The sequence below is a fragment of the Danio aesculapii genome, chromosome 14 (genome assembly GCF_903798145.1).
Source record: "Danio aesculapii chromosome 14, fDanAes4.1, whole genome shotgun sequence".
Taxonomy (NCBI): Eukaryota; Metazoa; Chordata; class Actinopteri; order Cypriniformes; family Danionidae; genus Danio; species Danio aesculapii.
The window spans coordinates 56,345,289-56,362,123 of NC_079448.1; the positions used below are offsets into that span (position 1 = coordinate 56,345,289).

General features: G+C 35.9%; 1 protein-coding gene across 3 annotated transcripts in view; it reads left to right on the plus strand.

The window, feature by feature from the left end:
* Positions 1-867: 867 nt before the first annotated feature.
* The window catches only part of cpxm1b (carboxypeptidase X (M14 family), member 1b), a 27,201-nt gene continuing 11,233 nt past the window's right edge, over positions 868-16,835 (plus strand). For 2 of the 3 annotated variants that reach the window (XM_056472475.1, XM_056472476.1), the window contains exons 1-8: positions 870-1,201; positions 3,650-4,303; positions 7,052-7,161; positions 7,784-7,923; positions 9,542-9,626; positions 10,512-10,662; positions 12,005-12,093; positions 15,091-15,214. In XM_056472475.1, coding sequence (XP_056328450.1) covers positions 922-1,201; positions 3,650-4,303; positions 7,052-7,161; positions 7,784-7,923; positions 9,542-9,626; positions 10,512-10,662; positions 12,005-12,093; positions 15,091-15,214 — 1,633 coding nt within the window. In that variant the 5' untranslated portion in view covers positions 870-921. Of the gene's footprint in view, positions 1,202-3,649; positions 4,304-7,051; positions 7,162-7,783; positions 7,924-9,541; positions 9,627-10,511; positions 10,663-12,004; positions 12,094-15,090; positions 15,215-16,835 lie in introns of all 3 variants that reach the window. The other variant, XM_056472477.1, reaches the window with a different exon arrangement.

The window sequence follows — 16,835 nt, forward strand, 5'->3', positions numbered from 1 at the left end:
TTTAAATTACTCAATATGACTGAATACGTGTTGTGACACTGTTCGCCGCTAGATGGCGCTCTGCACTCATTAATAGCGGTACAAGAACACAACATGTATAATGTGCAAAATACCACAAGTAACAGCGGTAATCATGTAAAATCTTCTAGTTTTAAAGTACATAATGTATATCTTATAGTAATATACGTATAAATGAGAAGTGAATGTGTGTTCTTATTTATTTAAAGGACAATTCTAGCTATTAATCAGCATTAACTCTAAGTTTAGTCTCAATAAACTCATACTTTGCTGCTAATTAATAGTTATTCAAGTAGTTGATTAGGTATTAGGTAGGATTATGTATGTAGAATAAGATCATGCAGAGTATGTGCTTCATAAGGTGTAATATAAAAACGTATATTATAAAATATGTAATAGGTCTGAATAGGTGTTGTATCACTGACCGCCGCTAGATGGCACTTAATAGCGGTGCAAGAGCACAACATGTTTGGTATAAAGTACAAAATACCACAAGTAACAGCGGTAATAATGTAAAATCTTCTGTTTTAAAGTATATAGTGTATATCTTACATTAATATGCATATAAATGAGAAGTAAATGAGTTCTGCTGTAATACTCTGCTCCATCTGTAAGGTAGTGTCATTTCCGACAGAAACACTGATCGCCGCTAGATGGCGCTCTGCACTCATTTATAGCGGTACGAGAACACAACATTTATAAAGTACACAAAACATAAATAACAGCGGTAATTCTGTATAATGTTCTGTTTTTAAAGTATATAGTGTATATCTCACATTAATAGACATTTAAATGAGGATTTACATGTATTAATGCATTAATCTGCTGTACAGTAATGTCCTGTCGCGGTTTTTTGCATCATTACGGGCTTCAGAATCTGCCTCACAGAAGAGCCTCGACACGATGGCAGCGACGGCTTCTCTTCTGTCTCTGTTGACTCTTACTGTAGTTTTATCTGGAGGACTGAGCACAACTAACACTGGAGGGCTCATCAGTGATGGAGAAACCGCAGACAGACTCTCTAACACCAGCAGAAGCAGAGGTGTGAGGTTTACTGGTGGAGTTCTTTCTCCCGGCAGAACCAGCATTAGACACACTGGAGAATCCACCACAGCTACTGCAGACTACAACACCAGCAGAAGCAGAGCTCAGGAACACAGCAGACTACACAGGAACACACATGGTATGTACACAGCTGCTGCTGGAAATAATTGAAAATGCTTTTTTAATGTACACGCGTAAAAATGTAAATACATGAGCATTTAAGATTAAATAAGTCGATCTTTTAAGAGAGTATATGACAGTATTTCCATCTTAGACTTGGGGTAAATATGCCATCAAAACTTTTCCTTTGATAATTCTATATACTATACTATACTATACTATACTATACTATACTATACTATACTATACTATACTGCACTATACTATATTATTTTATAACACACTATACTATACTATACTGCACTATACTATATTATTTTATAACACAATATACTATACTATACTATACTATACTATACTATACTATACTATACTATACTATACTATACTGCACTATACTATACTGCACTATACTATATTATTTTATAACACACTATACTATACTATACTATACTATACTATACTATACTATACTATACTATACTATACTGCACTATACTATACTGCACTTTACTATATTATTTTATAACACACTATACTATACTATACCATACTATATTATACTGCACTATACTATACTGCACTATACTATATTATTTTATAACACACTATACTATACTATAATATGCTAAACTGCACTATTGGATACTACACTACTATAAAATTCTATACAATACTATAATATTCTATACTATAACATGCTATACTACACTGTATTATACTATAATATGCTATATTGTACTGTAATATACTATGTTATGCTACACAATATACTGTACTATACTACACTATAAAATGCTGTACTATACTATGCTATACGGTATACTATAAAATGCTATACTAGACTATAATATGCTGTGCTATATACTCTTCTATAAAATGCTATACAGTAATGTGCTCTACAGTACTATACTATAATTTTATGCTACACAATACTATATAGTACAATACTATAAAATGCTATACCATAAATTGTTATACTATAATATGCTATACAGTACTATACTATGCTAAACTAAGCTATACTATATATGTTATGCTACACAATACTATACTGTACTATGCTATACGATAAAATGCTACACTATACTATGCTATATACTATACTATAAAATGCTATACTCTATTATGCTATACTATACTATAATTTTATGCTACACAATACTATACTGTACTATACTATACTATAAAATGCTATACTATAATACGCTATATTGTACTGTACTGTACTACACTATACTATACTGTACTATAATATAATGTTATGTTACACAATAGTATACTGTACTGTACTATACTATACTATACTGTACTATACTATACTATACTATACTATACTATACTATACTATACTATACTATAAGATGCTATACTATACTATACTGTACTGTACTGTACTGTACTGTACTGTACTATACTATACTATAAAATGCTATAAAATGCTATACTATTCTATACTATACTATAAAATGCTATACTATACTATACTATACTATACTATACTATACTATACTATACTATACTATACTATAAAATGCTATACTATGTTATGCTTTACTAAACTATTATTTTATGCTACACAATTCTATACTGTACTATACTATAAAATGCTATACTATATAATAATATGCTATGCTGTATACTACACTATATAATAATATGCTATGCTGTATATACAAAAAGTGCTATACTATAATATACTATATTGTACTATTCTATACTACACTATAATGTTATGCTACACAATAGTATACTTTACTATACTACACTATAAAATGCTATAGTATATAATAATATGCTATGCTGTATATACTAAATAATGCTATACTATAATATGCTATAATGTACTATTCTATACTACACTATAATGTTTTGCTACACAATAGTATACTGTACTATACTACACTATACTATACTATACTATACTATACTATACTATACTATACTATAAAATATAATGCTATACAATAATATGCTATGCTATATACTATACTATAAAATGTTATACTATATTATGCTATACTATACTATAATTTAATGCTACACAATACTATACTGTACTATAATATAAAATGCTATACTATATAATAATATGCTATGCTCTATACTACACTATATAATAATATGCTATGCTGTATACTATACTAAAAATTCTATACTATAATATGCCATATTGTACTATTCTATACTACACTATAATGTTATGCTACACAATAGTATACTGTACTATACTATACTATAAAATGCTATCCTATACTGTAATATGCTATGCCATACTATACTATACCATGATAAACTATACTATACCATACTATGGTATGCTATACTATACTATACTATACTATACTTTACATTGTTATACTAGACAATAATACGCTATGCTATCCTATAATACACTATAATGTACAATAATATGATAATGCACCTGGAAAGTGCTTTAAAATTGCTTAATTTTACTTTGTTCAAGGTGTAAAAACGCTGACTATCAAACCCATTGAAACGTCATCCAGAGGTCTGAAACCCACAGGAAAACACCCCAAACCCACTGAAACCAGCAGAAAACCCCCCAAACCCACTGAAACCTCACCCAGAGCTCTGAAACCCACAGGAAAACCCCCCAAATCCACTGAAACCAGCAGAAAACCCCCCAAACCAACTGAAACCAGCAGAAATACTCCCAAACCCACTGAAACCAGCAGAAATACTCCCAAACCCACTGAAACCAGCAGAAAACCCCCCAAACCCACTGAAACCTCATCCAGGGCTCTGAAACCCACAGGAAAAAACCCCAAACCCACTGAAACCAGCAGAAATACTCCCAAACCCACTGAAACCAACAGAAACCCCCCCAAACCCACTGAAACTTCATCCAGAGCTCTGAATACCACACGGAACCCTCCCAAACCCACTGAAGCCAACAGAAAACCCCTCAAACCGACTGAAACCAGCAGAAAAACTTCCAAACCCACTGAAACCAGCAGATCCACGGTTTCCTCTACATCCAAACCCCCCAGAACATCCACAGTGAGCTTCAGCACAGAGGACCTGAGTGAAAGCATCGACAAAACGGTGGAGAGGAGAGTCTGGAGCAGCAGAGAGAGCACAGAACCACCAGCATTCGGTGAGGAGAAATCACTTTAAAGTAACGCTGAGTCAGCTGATCTATTTACTAACATGAACTAAATATGAACAATCATTTACACATATATTATATACAGCATTCTTCAAAATATCTTCCTTTGTGTTCAACAGAATAAAAGCAAAAAAGTCTTGAATGTAACTGATAAATAACGTTCATTTTAATATAAAGTAAACATTTCCCAGTTAATACTTCATACATTTATAAAAACATGCATGCATTTATTTATCATCTCTTTAAAATAACTCTAAGATTACAGTTCATGAACATGGATGTTACATAATTCTCTCAATATTCAGACTAATATTCCTCTTCCTGATCTAAAAGCCAACTGGGTCATTCGGGAAGAGTTTCTCCACTAAACACACAAACCACAGAAGCTGAAGCTGGATTTTCCATTGATTAAACACTGCAGGAATGCTGTGGTCAGAGTAATGGGCAAATCTCACATCTTATAGCAAGCAGACGAGAATAAAGACATGCACTAAACATCTGCAGGACTGATCAAACTACAGCTGAAGAAAAAAAACACTTTAAATAAATCAATAGGGCGGCACGGTGGCTCAGTGGTTAGCACTGTGGCCTCACAGAAAGAAGGTCACTGGTTCGAGTCTCAGCTGGGTCAGTTGGTGTTTCTGTGTGGAGTTTGCATGTTCTCCCCGTGTTGGTGTGGGTTTCCTCCGGGTGCTCCGGTTTCCCCCACAGTCCAAACACATGCGGTATAGGGGAACTGATCAACTAAATTGGCGTAGTGTGTGAGTGTGTGTGTGTGTGTGTGTGTGTGAGTGAATGAGTGTGTATGGATGTTTTCCAGTGCTGGGTTGCAGCTGGAAGGACATCCGCTGTGTAAAACATATGCTGGAATAGTTGGTGGTTCATTCCGCTGTGGTGACTCCTGATTAATAAGGGACTAAGCTGAAGGAAAATGAATGAATGAATGAATAAATCAATCGTTGAATGAAACTCCACACACAAGTGAGCAGGATTGCCATGTGATTTTCTCAGTGGTTGTTCAAGTTGTGCATCAAACACAATGACACCTCAAACACACACCTCATAAAGACGAGCCCAGCAGCAGGAGTTAATCCAGATGTCTGAACATGAGCTGGAAAATCAGGCCTCGCTCAGATGAATAACTGGGAAACGCTGACAGAGCAGACCATCAGCCTGACTCAGATAAGCCAAAGCCTGAGCACTTTCACAGGACTTCTGGAGAGAAAGATTTAACCCTTGTGTCAGATTGACTCCCCTTTGGTGATGTTGGTGCTGTTTTTGCTCCATTGACTTCCATTATAATCACATTTTTATTAGAATTTTGTAAAAAATTATTACTTTTACCTAATTAAACCAGCAGCAGTCAGTAATGCATGATTATCTGCTGTGATAGCCATCAATCAATAAATGTGATTATAATGGAAGTCAATGGAGCAAAAACAGCACCAACCTTACCAAAGCGGAGTCAATTGGACTAGTGTGTTAATGAGTTTATGAAAACTTCCAAAGCATTTTAGCAAAATATGTGTCAGGATAAGATTAGTCAGCAGAAATCATCACATTTGCTGAAACACAGAGAAAGATGAGGCTAAATTAACACTTAAAATCAGCCCAAACGACCCAACGGCACACAAGGGTCACACAAGTCTTTTTGTGACACAATCTGTATTCGATGCATCCTTAATATCAGGAACGCATGCGAGTTCTGTCATCTTCTTGTGGTTTCTTTCATTGGAACTGAACTTTGGTAGTTGATTATGATAAGAGCACAAGATCGCTTGAGAACGCACTGAGAAACAGCCTCTGTGTCTTGTCCAAATATATATTTTCATATATATTCAGTGTTTAAACACGAGATTCCAACTCTTTAAAGGTCCCGTCAAATTAAAATAACGTTTTTTAGATGTTTGTATTATTATTGTTTGTTTTTAGGATATCTGTAAGCCAGTGTGCTTCAAAACAGAGTCAAAATTCACATTTAGAAGGTAATATAAGCATGTAAAGCATGTAGGTTGTCACTTCCACCTACTGTCATTGGATCAACAGTTTTATTCACGTCATCTCATACTTCAGTTTCACGTTAAATCTTCTGACCAATCAAATGCTCTCTAGTATCTGACATGCCCCACCCCCTTCTCATTTGATGCGCTTGATCATTGGCAGAGCTGTTTTTGTAAAAGAGAAGGGGTGATGCGGTGCCGCAGTGGGAAGCACAATCACCGCAAGAAAGTTGCTGGTTCAAGTCCCAGCAGGGTCAGTTGGTGTTTCTGTGTGGAGTTTGCATGTTCTCACCGTGTTGGTGTGGGTTTCCTCCAGGTGCTCCGGTTTCCCCCACAGTCCAAACACATGCGCTATAGGGGAATTGGGTAAGCTAAAATTGTGCATAGTGTTTGTGTGAATGAGTGTGTATGGGTGTTTCCCAGTGATGGGTTGCAGCTGGAAGGATATCCACTGTGTAAAACATATGCTGGATAAGTTGGCGGTTCATTCCGCTGTGGCTACCCCTGATTAAGTAAGGGACTAAGCCGACAAGAAATGAATGAATGAATGAATGTAAAAGGGGAGGAGCTACACTATGCCCCACCCTCTATTCATGTTTCTATTGAGATTACGTCAAACATCCAATAAAACTGCACATTTTAAAGCACTTCACGAGACCTTTTATGAATGTAAATAACCCTGTGTGCATGAAAGAGCATTGTAGCACCCCTTTACTGTCCTCTCTTTGCTCCTCAGAGTGTCCTCCTTTGGGTTTGGAGTCTCTGAAAGTCAAAGACTCGCAGATTCAGGCCTCTTCATACCTGCGCAGGGGTCTGGGGCCGCACAGGGGCCGACTCAACATACAGGTGATGCACACAGCTAATAAAGCCTTTATTCATCAGGGGTCGCCACAGCGTAATGAACCGCCAACTATTCCAGCATATGATTTACACAGCGGATGCCCTTCTAGCTGCAACCCAGTACTGGGAAACACCCATACATGCTCATTCTCTCACACACACACTCACAAACACTCATACACTACTGCCAATTTAGTTGATCAATTCCCCTATAGCGCATGTGTTTGGACTGTGGGGAAACCGGAGCACCCAGAGGAAACCCACACCAACACGGGGGGAACATGCAAACTCCACACAGAAAAAATTATCAGCATGTACTTCACCACTCGAATGAATGAATGAATGAATACATCTAATATGCACTGTGTTCCATTGGAAAGGGCACATCCCGACACCCTAATCCATTTGAAGGGCTTTCCTCCAGAGTGACCACTGTAAATTCAGCTTTACATCACAGCAATAAACTACAATTGACTAAATATTCAGCTATTATTAAGCTGTAATAATATTCGACTGATCGTGCTGTATTTCTGATCGACTAAATCCTTTAAAAGGATCTCATCAATATAGTATCATAATGATGATTATATTGTCTGTCATATGCTCATGACTGTGTTTGTATGTGCAGTCTGGCGTGGAGGATGGAGATATCTATGACGGAGGCTGGTGTGCGCAGTATGAAGACCAGCAGCAGTGGCTACAGATCCATGCCCAGAAACTGACTCGATTCACAGCCGTCATTCTGCAGGGACGCAGCTCTATATGGAGGTACGGCGGTTCACTATACACTAACACTCAGACGCTTTAGAGGAGTAGTATATTTCATGTTTTCTACAGAGCCTTTTTTATATATATCTTATTCTCACCAAGACTGTATTTATTTAATAAACCAAAGTACAGCAAAATCTGTACTTTTACTATATAAAATAATACCGGTTTTCTTTTTGAAGATATTAAAATGTAATGTATGAGGATACTGCAATCAATCATAGATTTTAGAGCAGTAAGACTTTTAATGTTTTATAAAGAGCATGTTTAATTCTCCACAAATCTTGATTGTTTAATTTTTATTATTATTTTTATTATTATTAATTTTCTGCATCAATAAATCAGTCTTTAGTCTTCATGATCCTTCAGAAATCAGTATATTACTCTTGAATGTTTTTATAAATGTTTAAACATGCAGCAAAATTTGAAATATTTTTACCATTTAAAATTTTAATTTAAATATATATTAATTCATTCATTTTCCTTCGGCTCTGTCCCTTTATTAATCAGGGGTCGCCACAGCAGAATGAACCGCCAACTATTCCAGCATATGTTTTACACAGCGGATGCCCTTGCAGATGCAACCCAGTACTGGGAAACACCCATACACACTCATTGACACACACACACACACACACTCATACACTACGGCCAGTTTAGTTGATCAGTTCCCCTATAGCGCATGTGTTTGGACTGTGGGGGAAACCAGAGCACTCAGAGGAAACCCACACCAACACGGGGAGAACATGCAAACTCCACACAGACACACCAACTGATCCAGCCGGGACTCGAACCAGCGACCTTCTTGCTGTGAGGCGATCATGCTACTCACTGGGCCACCACGCCACCCCATTTGAATATATATTTAAAACATAATTTAATCCTTTGATTTGAAAGCTGAATTTGTTTTTGCTTATTACTCCAGTCACATGATCCTCATTATAATATTCAGATTTGCTGCTCAAATATCATTTTATTATTATTAGTAGTAGTAGTATTAGCATTGTGTTGCAAACAGCTTTCTTTGATGAATAAAAGATTCTGAAGAATAGCATTTATCTGAAATAAATATTTTATCTTAATAGATGGCTGTGAATAGTCTTTTGTGACATTATAAATGTCTTTATCATCACTTTTGAACAGTTTAAAGCATCCTATAAAAAAGAAAAGTATTAGTTTATAGAATTTCTTGACCATTTTTTAACTACAATCCTTTGAATCAGAATCAGAAAGAGCTTTATTGCCAGGTGTGTTCACACATACAAGGAATTTGTTTTGGTGACAGAGCTTCTACAGTGCAACAGGATAACAGAGACAGGACAATAAACAGATCAGAAATATATATATAAAAAAAAAAGAAGTAAGTAGTGAGTGCAAATATGCAAATTGACTAGTGTATGCGCAGGTATATTACTATATACAATGTTATATGTGCAGCTGTTATGTGCACACTGGCATGTAAAGTAAGTTAAATAAGTGTATATTTTTATAAACATGTATTTTGAATGGTTTGGTGTTTTATGAAATTGTATTTATTTATTAAATGAGGAGCAGAATATATTTGGTTTTAATATACTGTGCATTTCAGCATTTACAATGTGTGACTTTTATTCTGTAGCTTGGACTATGTGGAAAGCTTCAAGGTTCAGGTCAGCAATGACACCATTAAATGGAAGCCGTGCATGAACGGGACACAAGAGGCGGTATGTTGACTCTTTATTACCTTCATTAACTAAGAAAAAAATAAATATATAATAAATATATAATATAATATAATATATATATAATATATATATATATATATATATATATATATATATATATATATATATATATATATATATATATATATATATATATATATATATATATATATATATACATACATATACACACAGATAAAGTCAGAGTTATTAGCCCTCTTGAATTATTAGCCCTACTGTATATTTTTCCCAGTTTCTGTTAAACTAAAAGAACATTTTCTCCAACACATTTCTAATCATAATAGTGTTAATAACTCATCTCTAATAACTGATGTATTTTATCTTTGCCATGATGACAGCACATAATATTAGACTAGATATTCTTCAAGACACTAGTATTCAGCTTAAAGGGACATTTAAAGGCTTTACTAGGGTAATTAGGGTAAAGTTAGGGTAATTAGGCAAGTCATTGTATAACAGTGGTTTATTCTGGAGACAATCCAACACTAATATTGCTGAAGGGGCTAATAATATTGACCTTAAAATGGCTTTAAAACTATTAAAAACTGCTTTATTCTAGCTGAAATAAAACAAATAAGACTTTCTCCAGAAGAACAAATATTAGAGGAAATACTGTGAGAAATTCCTGAATCTGAGAAACATCATCTGGGAAATATTTGGAAAAGGAAAATTCACCAGAAGCCAAATAACTCTGACTTCAACTGTATAAATATATTGTTTTAAATAATCATGATTGTGTATTCTCCCATAATAGAGCCGCCCTAACATGAACCTTTTACTGGACGTTTATTGGTGGCTAAAACACACTAGCTGTGCACATACCCTATAGGCTCCGTGTGCTAAAGTGGTGTTGTATGCTAACAGGTGTTTGAGGGAAACACAGACAGTGAAACTCCAGTGTTAGCGGTTCTGCCCGAGCCGGCGGTGGCACAATACATCCGCATTAACCCGCAGAGCTGGTTCAAGAACGGCACCATCTGTCTGAGAGCCGAAATCATGGGCTGCGAGCTAGCAGGTACCACACACACACACATACACACATACACACACACTTCAGTGCACTGGTTCTATTTAAAAAGTGGGAGTTTAACTTCTGTGAAAATATAGCTTGCAAATAAAGCAACGTCTTTTCAAAAGACTGCTGTCGTTAGTTAGCTAAACACATCATGTGTTGAAGTCACATGATCTCAGTGATGTGTTTTAAGGAAGGTTCAACACCTATATTTTGCCTCAACTAAATGCATATATTTTTATTACCCATTTTATGATCTCACCTCTTTGAATTTAATCTATTGGCATTTTTATGCAATATCCTACACTTTGTAAACTGTTAATCTCACAGACTTTCTTTTACATGTCATGATGATCACAGCCATTAAGAAAACAAAGCATGATTCACATATATTAATATGATTAATACAAAAGTAAACAATAACAACCAGTGGTGTAGTCCTTGCTATTCGCACATATACTCAGTGTGCTTACTTTTTTCCATGAGCTGTTTGGGTATTACCACTTCTGAGGATCAATAATTGCAAACACCCTCGGTATACTCACTTATTTTTCTGAATAAACTTCCCTAATTTTAGTGTATTATTTTTAATTCTTACTTAAAAATCTATATGTGTGTAAATGTATGTACATTTTACTTTGTTTACCCCACAATGATCTGTTCCTGATCCGCCTTAAAATGAAAATCCTAAAATCACCCCTGTACAACAGTATTTCACATTTGTCCTAATCGTGCCTACCGCTACAGGGAAAGACACTATATAAATATATATAACTAAAAACGATGAGGCAAAGACTACTCATAAATCGTGTAACAATATGCGATTTAAAAGGGAAACTACTAGAATATAATAGCGACAACAGAAGACAGACTCCTAATAGTTTGGTTTAAAACATGCACGAATGTGACAATCAAAAATAATGGCTGACTGATGTTTAAAGGAACCTATTAAATGTAAAGTAATAAGCCAGTAAAGAAAGTAAGTTAAAAAGCTGTCTTTTCATTTATGCACAGGCCCTATTGAGTTAACTTAAATAAAAGTGAACTAAATTGTTGTAACTATCTTGATTGACTCTTTTTTTCAATATAAAAATGATTATATAAGCTACATACTGTATACATACAGCCAATTGCCAAGGCTAGCTTATATATATAATATATAGCTAATGAATTAAAGAAACATTGACTTTCGTCGTTTCATTGCCTACTTTCATTTAAAATTTGGGTCGGTGTAATAGTACACCACCTTTTTTTAGGACTACACCACTGATAACAAAATACTAGGATAAATCAAATCTGGCCACAGCAATATTCTTGAATTGTTCATTGTTTTGTTTTATTTAAGATCCAAACAATATCTACCCATGGCAATCAGAGGACGGCACTCAAGACAAGCTGGACTTCAGACATCACAACTACAAAGAGATGAGGAAGGTGAGGAAGACTCGTCTGATGCTGCTTTCTTATCTAGGTTTTATTAGATAAAACTGCAAGTAAAATTCACCAAAATAACAAACAATTCCAATTAACAGAGTGAATTAAACAAAAAGCCAAAAACAAAATGAAAATACTACAATAATCTGTGTTTTATTTAATGTTTTTACAGTGAAGTCATCCTGAAATTGTGCAACCCACTAACAGGTTGGCCATAAAGAAGGAAATGTATGCGAAATAACAGTCTACTTTTGGAAATTGAGATTTAGGCATCATCTGAATGCAAAATAAATGAGCTTTCTACTGACGTACGGTTAGTTAGAAGTTGATAATATTTCTCAGGGAGTAAAAACATTTTAATATTTAGAAAAACAAGTTCTTAGCAATGCATATTACTTAACAAAAGGTTTTGATATGTTGTGATGTGTAATGATGTAAACATGATCTTCATTTAATTCAATTTTTTTCAATTCACCTTTATTTGTATAGCGCTTTTACACTGTAGATTGTCCAAGCAGCTTCACATAGAAAATCATAGTAAATTGAAACAGTGTAGTTCAGTTCAGTTCAGTTGAGCTCAGTTCAGTGTGGTTTAATAATCACTACTGAGAGTCCAAACACTGAAGAGTAAATCCATCGATGCACAGCTCTACAGATCCTGAACCATGCAAGCCAGTGGCGACAGCGGAGAGGGAAAAAAACGTCACTAATTGGCAAAAGTGAAGAAAAAACCTTGAGAGAAACCAGGCTCAGTTGGGCACGACCATTTTAATTTCTCCGCTGGCCAGTATTATTAGTATTTAGTATTATTGAGGAAGAGATTTCTGCTTATTTTGCACTTTGCACTTTTTGTGGCCTCTGATGTTGCACACTTAAGGAAAGCTGTGACGTGTTCTGTACCCCGCATATCCATGTGCAGAGTTTTATTACTGCTTTATTTAATACTTAAACGATTTTTGGCATAAAATACAAATCTATCATTTAGATTCCTGTAAAATATAAGACTTTTTATGCTCCAGGGTCACATATTAGGCTTGATACAGTCTAAAGTAAAGTATACACTACAAAAATACTTTTCTTACTCAGAGTTTCTGTCTTTTTCCCACTGTTGGGTTGCAGCTGGAAGGGTATCCGCTGCGTAAAACATGTGCTGGATAAGTTGGCGGTTCATTCCGCTGTGGAAACCCCAGATTAATAAACGGACTAAGCCGAAAAGAAAATGAATGAATGAATGAATGAATGAGTTTTGTCTTGTTTCTAGTCCAAATATCAACACATTCTAAAATCAAAGCATTTTCTAGACGAGCAAAACATGTGCTGTTGTTTTCAGAAATAATGAGTCAAAATGAAGAGAGTTTTCCCTTAAAATAACAACAAAATAATTAAATACATCTTCATTTCTCCAGCGCTCCAACAGTGTAGAGTGTGTGGCAGCAGCTGAATACAGAAGTTCTAGTAAACTGAAGCAGTGTCAGTCCAGTGTTCAGAGCTGAAGTTCAGTGTGGTTTAATCTTCACTGCTGAAAGTCCAAACACTGAAGAGCAAATCCATCCATGTGCAGCTCCACAAGCACCAAACCAAGCAAGCTAGTGGTGACAGTGGATGAACAAACTTCACCAATTGACCAAAGTGAAGGAGAGAAACCTGAAGAGAAACCAGGCTTAGTTGGGCACGACACTTTCTCCTATGGCCAAACATCTTGTGCAGGGCTGCAGTCTAGGCATCGGAGGCTGGAGATCGCTGGACATCCAACTTGGAGATGCTGCAGGTTTGAGTAGACCACCAGCGAGTGTACAGGCTGATCCACAGGCTCAATGCGGAGGAGACTTGTCTGTCACTGGGGTCTGCAGGAATCAGTCTCACGCTCTCCACTCCACTGACAGAGGAACTGTTCAGGATACATCCTGGTCCAAGGTTATGGAGACCTCTAGACTTTCTCGATGGTTGGCATCATCTCTGCACAGGACTTGGATCACATAAATGGCGCTGCACAATCTCTAGAGAGGCGCTAATAATCTCCCAATGGGGGAAGCAAAATATTATGTCAAAAGGAAAAACAAGATCATTCTGCTCACCCCATTAGCAGATTATTTAGCTTGCTTTAAGGAAAAACTCACTTCATTTTGGCATTTTATTTCTTAAAACAACACAACATGTTTTGCTCATCTAGAAAATGCTTTATGATTTAAGAAGTTTTAGATATGTGGCCTAGAAATAAGACAAACAAACTTGCAGTGTAGCATTTTCTGCAAGTAAGTAGTAAACCGCAGACACACACAGACAGTCAGACCACATGAAGAAGGTCTTCTAGAAAACACACATTTCTCCAGCGTTCACATCGGTGTGTGAGCTCTGCTGAGGGTCACTTGTGGTCAGCCTGACCAATATTACGCAACAGTGTCTATTAACACAACACTAGAAGCAGGTAATGAAACCACACTTATACTGTACACACACAGAAAACAGACACACAAGCAACGTTTGGTAATGCTTTCTATGAAGCTCAGGCTTAGACTTACTTATAATCGATCTATAAACAGAAACACAACAAAGATTATACTGTTTTACAATGACAGTATTACATGTAGATACATTTATAATAGTGTTGTTAATTACTAGTAATGCATTTCATTTTCAATGCACATGTCTATAACACATTATACATTAATTTATAAGTGTTAATGAGTGAGTCATGATTGTATTTGTAAAGATGCAGTTCATAATTAATTATAATTAATCATAATTCTATAAATGATCTGTCATGTTTTTCTTTATTCTCTACATTTAAAAACAATAATAGTTAGGTTTAGAGATAAATCAGCAATAAACCATTTATAAATCTATAATGAAAATGTGCATCCTGATGATCAAGATTATTATTATCAGGGTTAAAAACTATTGTGCTGCTTTACATTTCTCTGAAACACTTCAGCATTCAGACAAACTAAGTTTAGTGTGTAGTGAATGAGAACTGACGAGTGTATACTTGTTTTACAGCTGATGAAGTCTGTGAACGAGATGTGTCCTGATATCACACGCATTTACAGCATTGGTAAGAGCCACATGGGCCTGAAGCTGTACGTGATGGAGATCTCAGACAACCCCGGCAAACATGAGCTGGGTGAGTTTCCACCGCAATCTCACGGCAATTGGCAACTTATTAATTTAGTGTCTAATTCGTACGAATACATACAATTTCGTATGATTTACTCATCACCCAATGACGGTTGGGTTTAGGGGCGGAGTTTGGGTGCCACGCCTCCTTTTTAATATCGTACATTTTTGTACGACTCAACTCGTATGAATTTGTACGAATTAGCCAATAAAGTGACAAAATGTAAAATACTTACGTTTCCTTGTAAGATCAGGCTGGAGTTTCACTAGATTAATATATCTTTACTCATACAGTACTTTCTTTTTTATCTCGATTTCATAATGTGTGTAATCCAAAGAGTCCTACTAATGCCACAGAAATCTCTAAACTCTAAACTAAACGGCCAATTCAGTTCATCAATTCCCCTATAGCACATGTGTTTGGACTGGGGGGGAAACCGGAGCACCCGGAGGAAACCCACACCAACACGGGGAGAACATGCAAACTCCACACAGAAACACACACTGACCCAGCCGGGACTCGAACCAGAGACCTTCTTGCTGTGAGGCCACCGTGCCGTTTCAATCTTGCTTTGTGTTCTAGAGATGAAACACCATATGAGTAAATGATTGTTAATTGTGGTGAACTGGCCCTTTAAATCAATGGCGTCTGACTGCACATGTGGTCGAGTTCCCCCTCTGGAATTCCTCCTCCTCATGAATGAATGATGTTTTCTCAGTGAAAATAACCGAAGCCAGATTGCGGACACTGAATGGGTCAACTGTTGTCACAGAGAGGAGGGGAGTTTAACCACGCAGAAGACACACACATGGCACAAAAAACCCTTTTCTGACTTGTTTCTATACTAAACATCTACACATAATTTAAAATCAAGAAGCATTTTATAGACAAGCAATAAATATAGTGTTGTTTTCAGAAATAATGAGTCAAAATGAAGAGAGTTTTACCTTAAAACAAGCCAAATAATCTGACCATGGGGGAAGTGAAATAATCTTAAATCAAAGCAAGAACAGGATCATTCTGCTCGCCCCATTGTCAGATTATTCAGCTTGTTTTGAGGAAAAACTCTTTAATTTTGACTCATTATTAAACGATTATACATTATCATAATTAAAAGGAGTGTACATGTTGTGAGCTTTAAAATACAAACTCGATGGGAGAACGTTTGCAGCTGTAAGTTAATTAATTTAACATATTTGACTTAAATATTGACTTAATTGAACCATATTGAATTATCATCAGTAAATGAACCAAATTTTCTGCCCTACGTTCACTTTTAGGAAGCTTTCTACGCAAAGTTGAACCGTTTTAGGGTCTAAACACATGCAGCTTGTGCTCTCCACGGCTGACGGAGGAGCAGAAATCTGCAAGCAGAATCAATATTTAGAGAAATAAATCAGCCAAGCATGGTCAGATATACACAGATGCAGCTCAGATGCACATAACTCCTCTGTTTGCTTTAAAGCATTAGGCAGATGCCACAATAACACTACCAGCTCTTTCTAGAGGCAGGAGAAGATCGTTCAATCATTCATTCAAGCTTATATGTAAAGTGCTTTGCACAATAATTATTATGATTAGAAACAGTGTTCAGCATTAGTGTTCACCCCTCACAGATCTCTTTTTA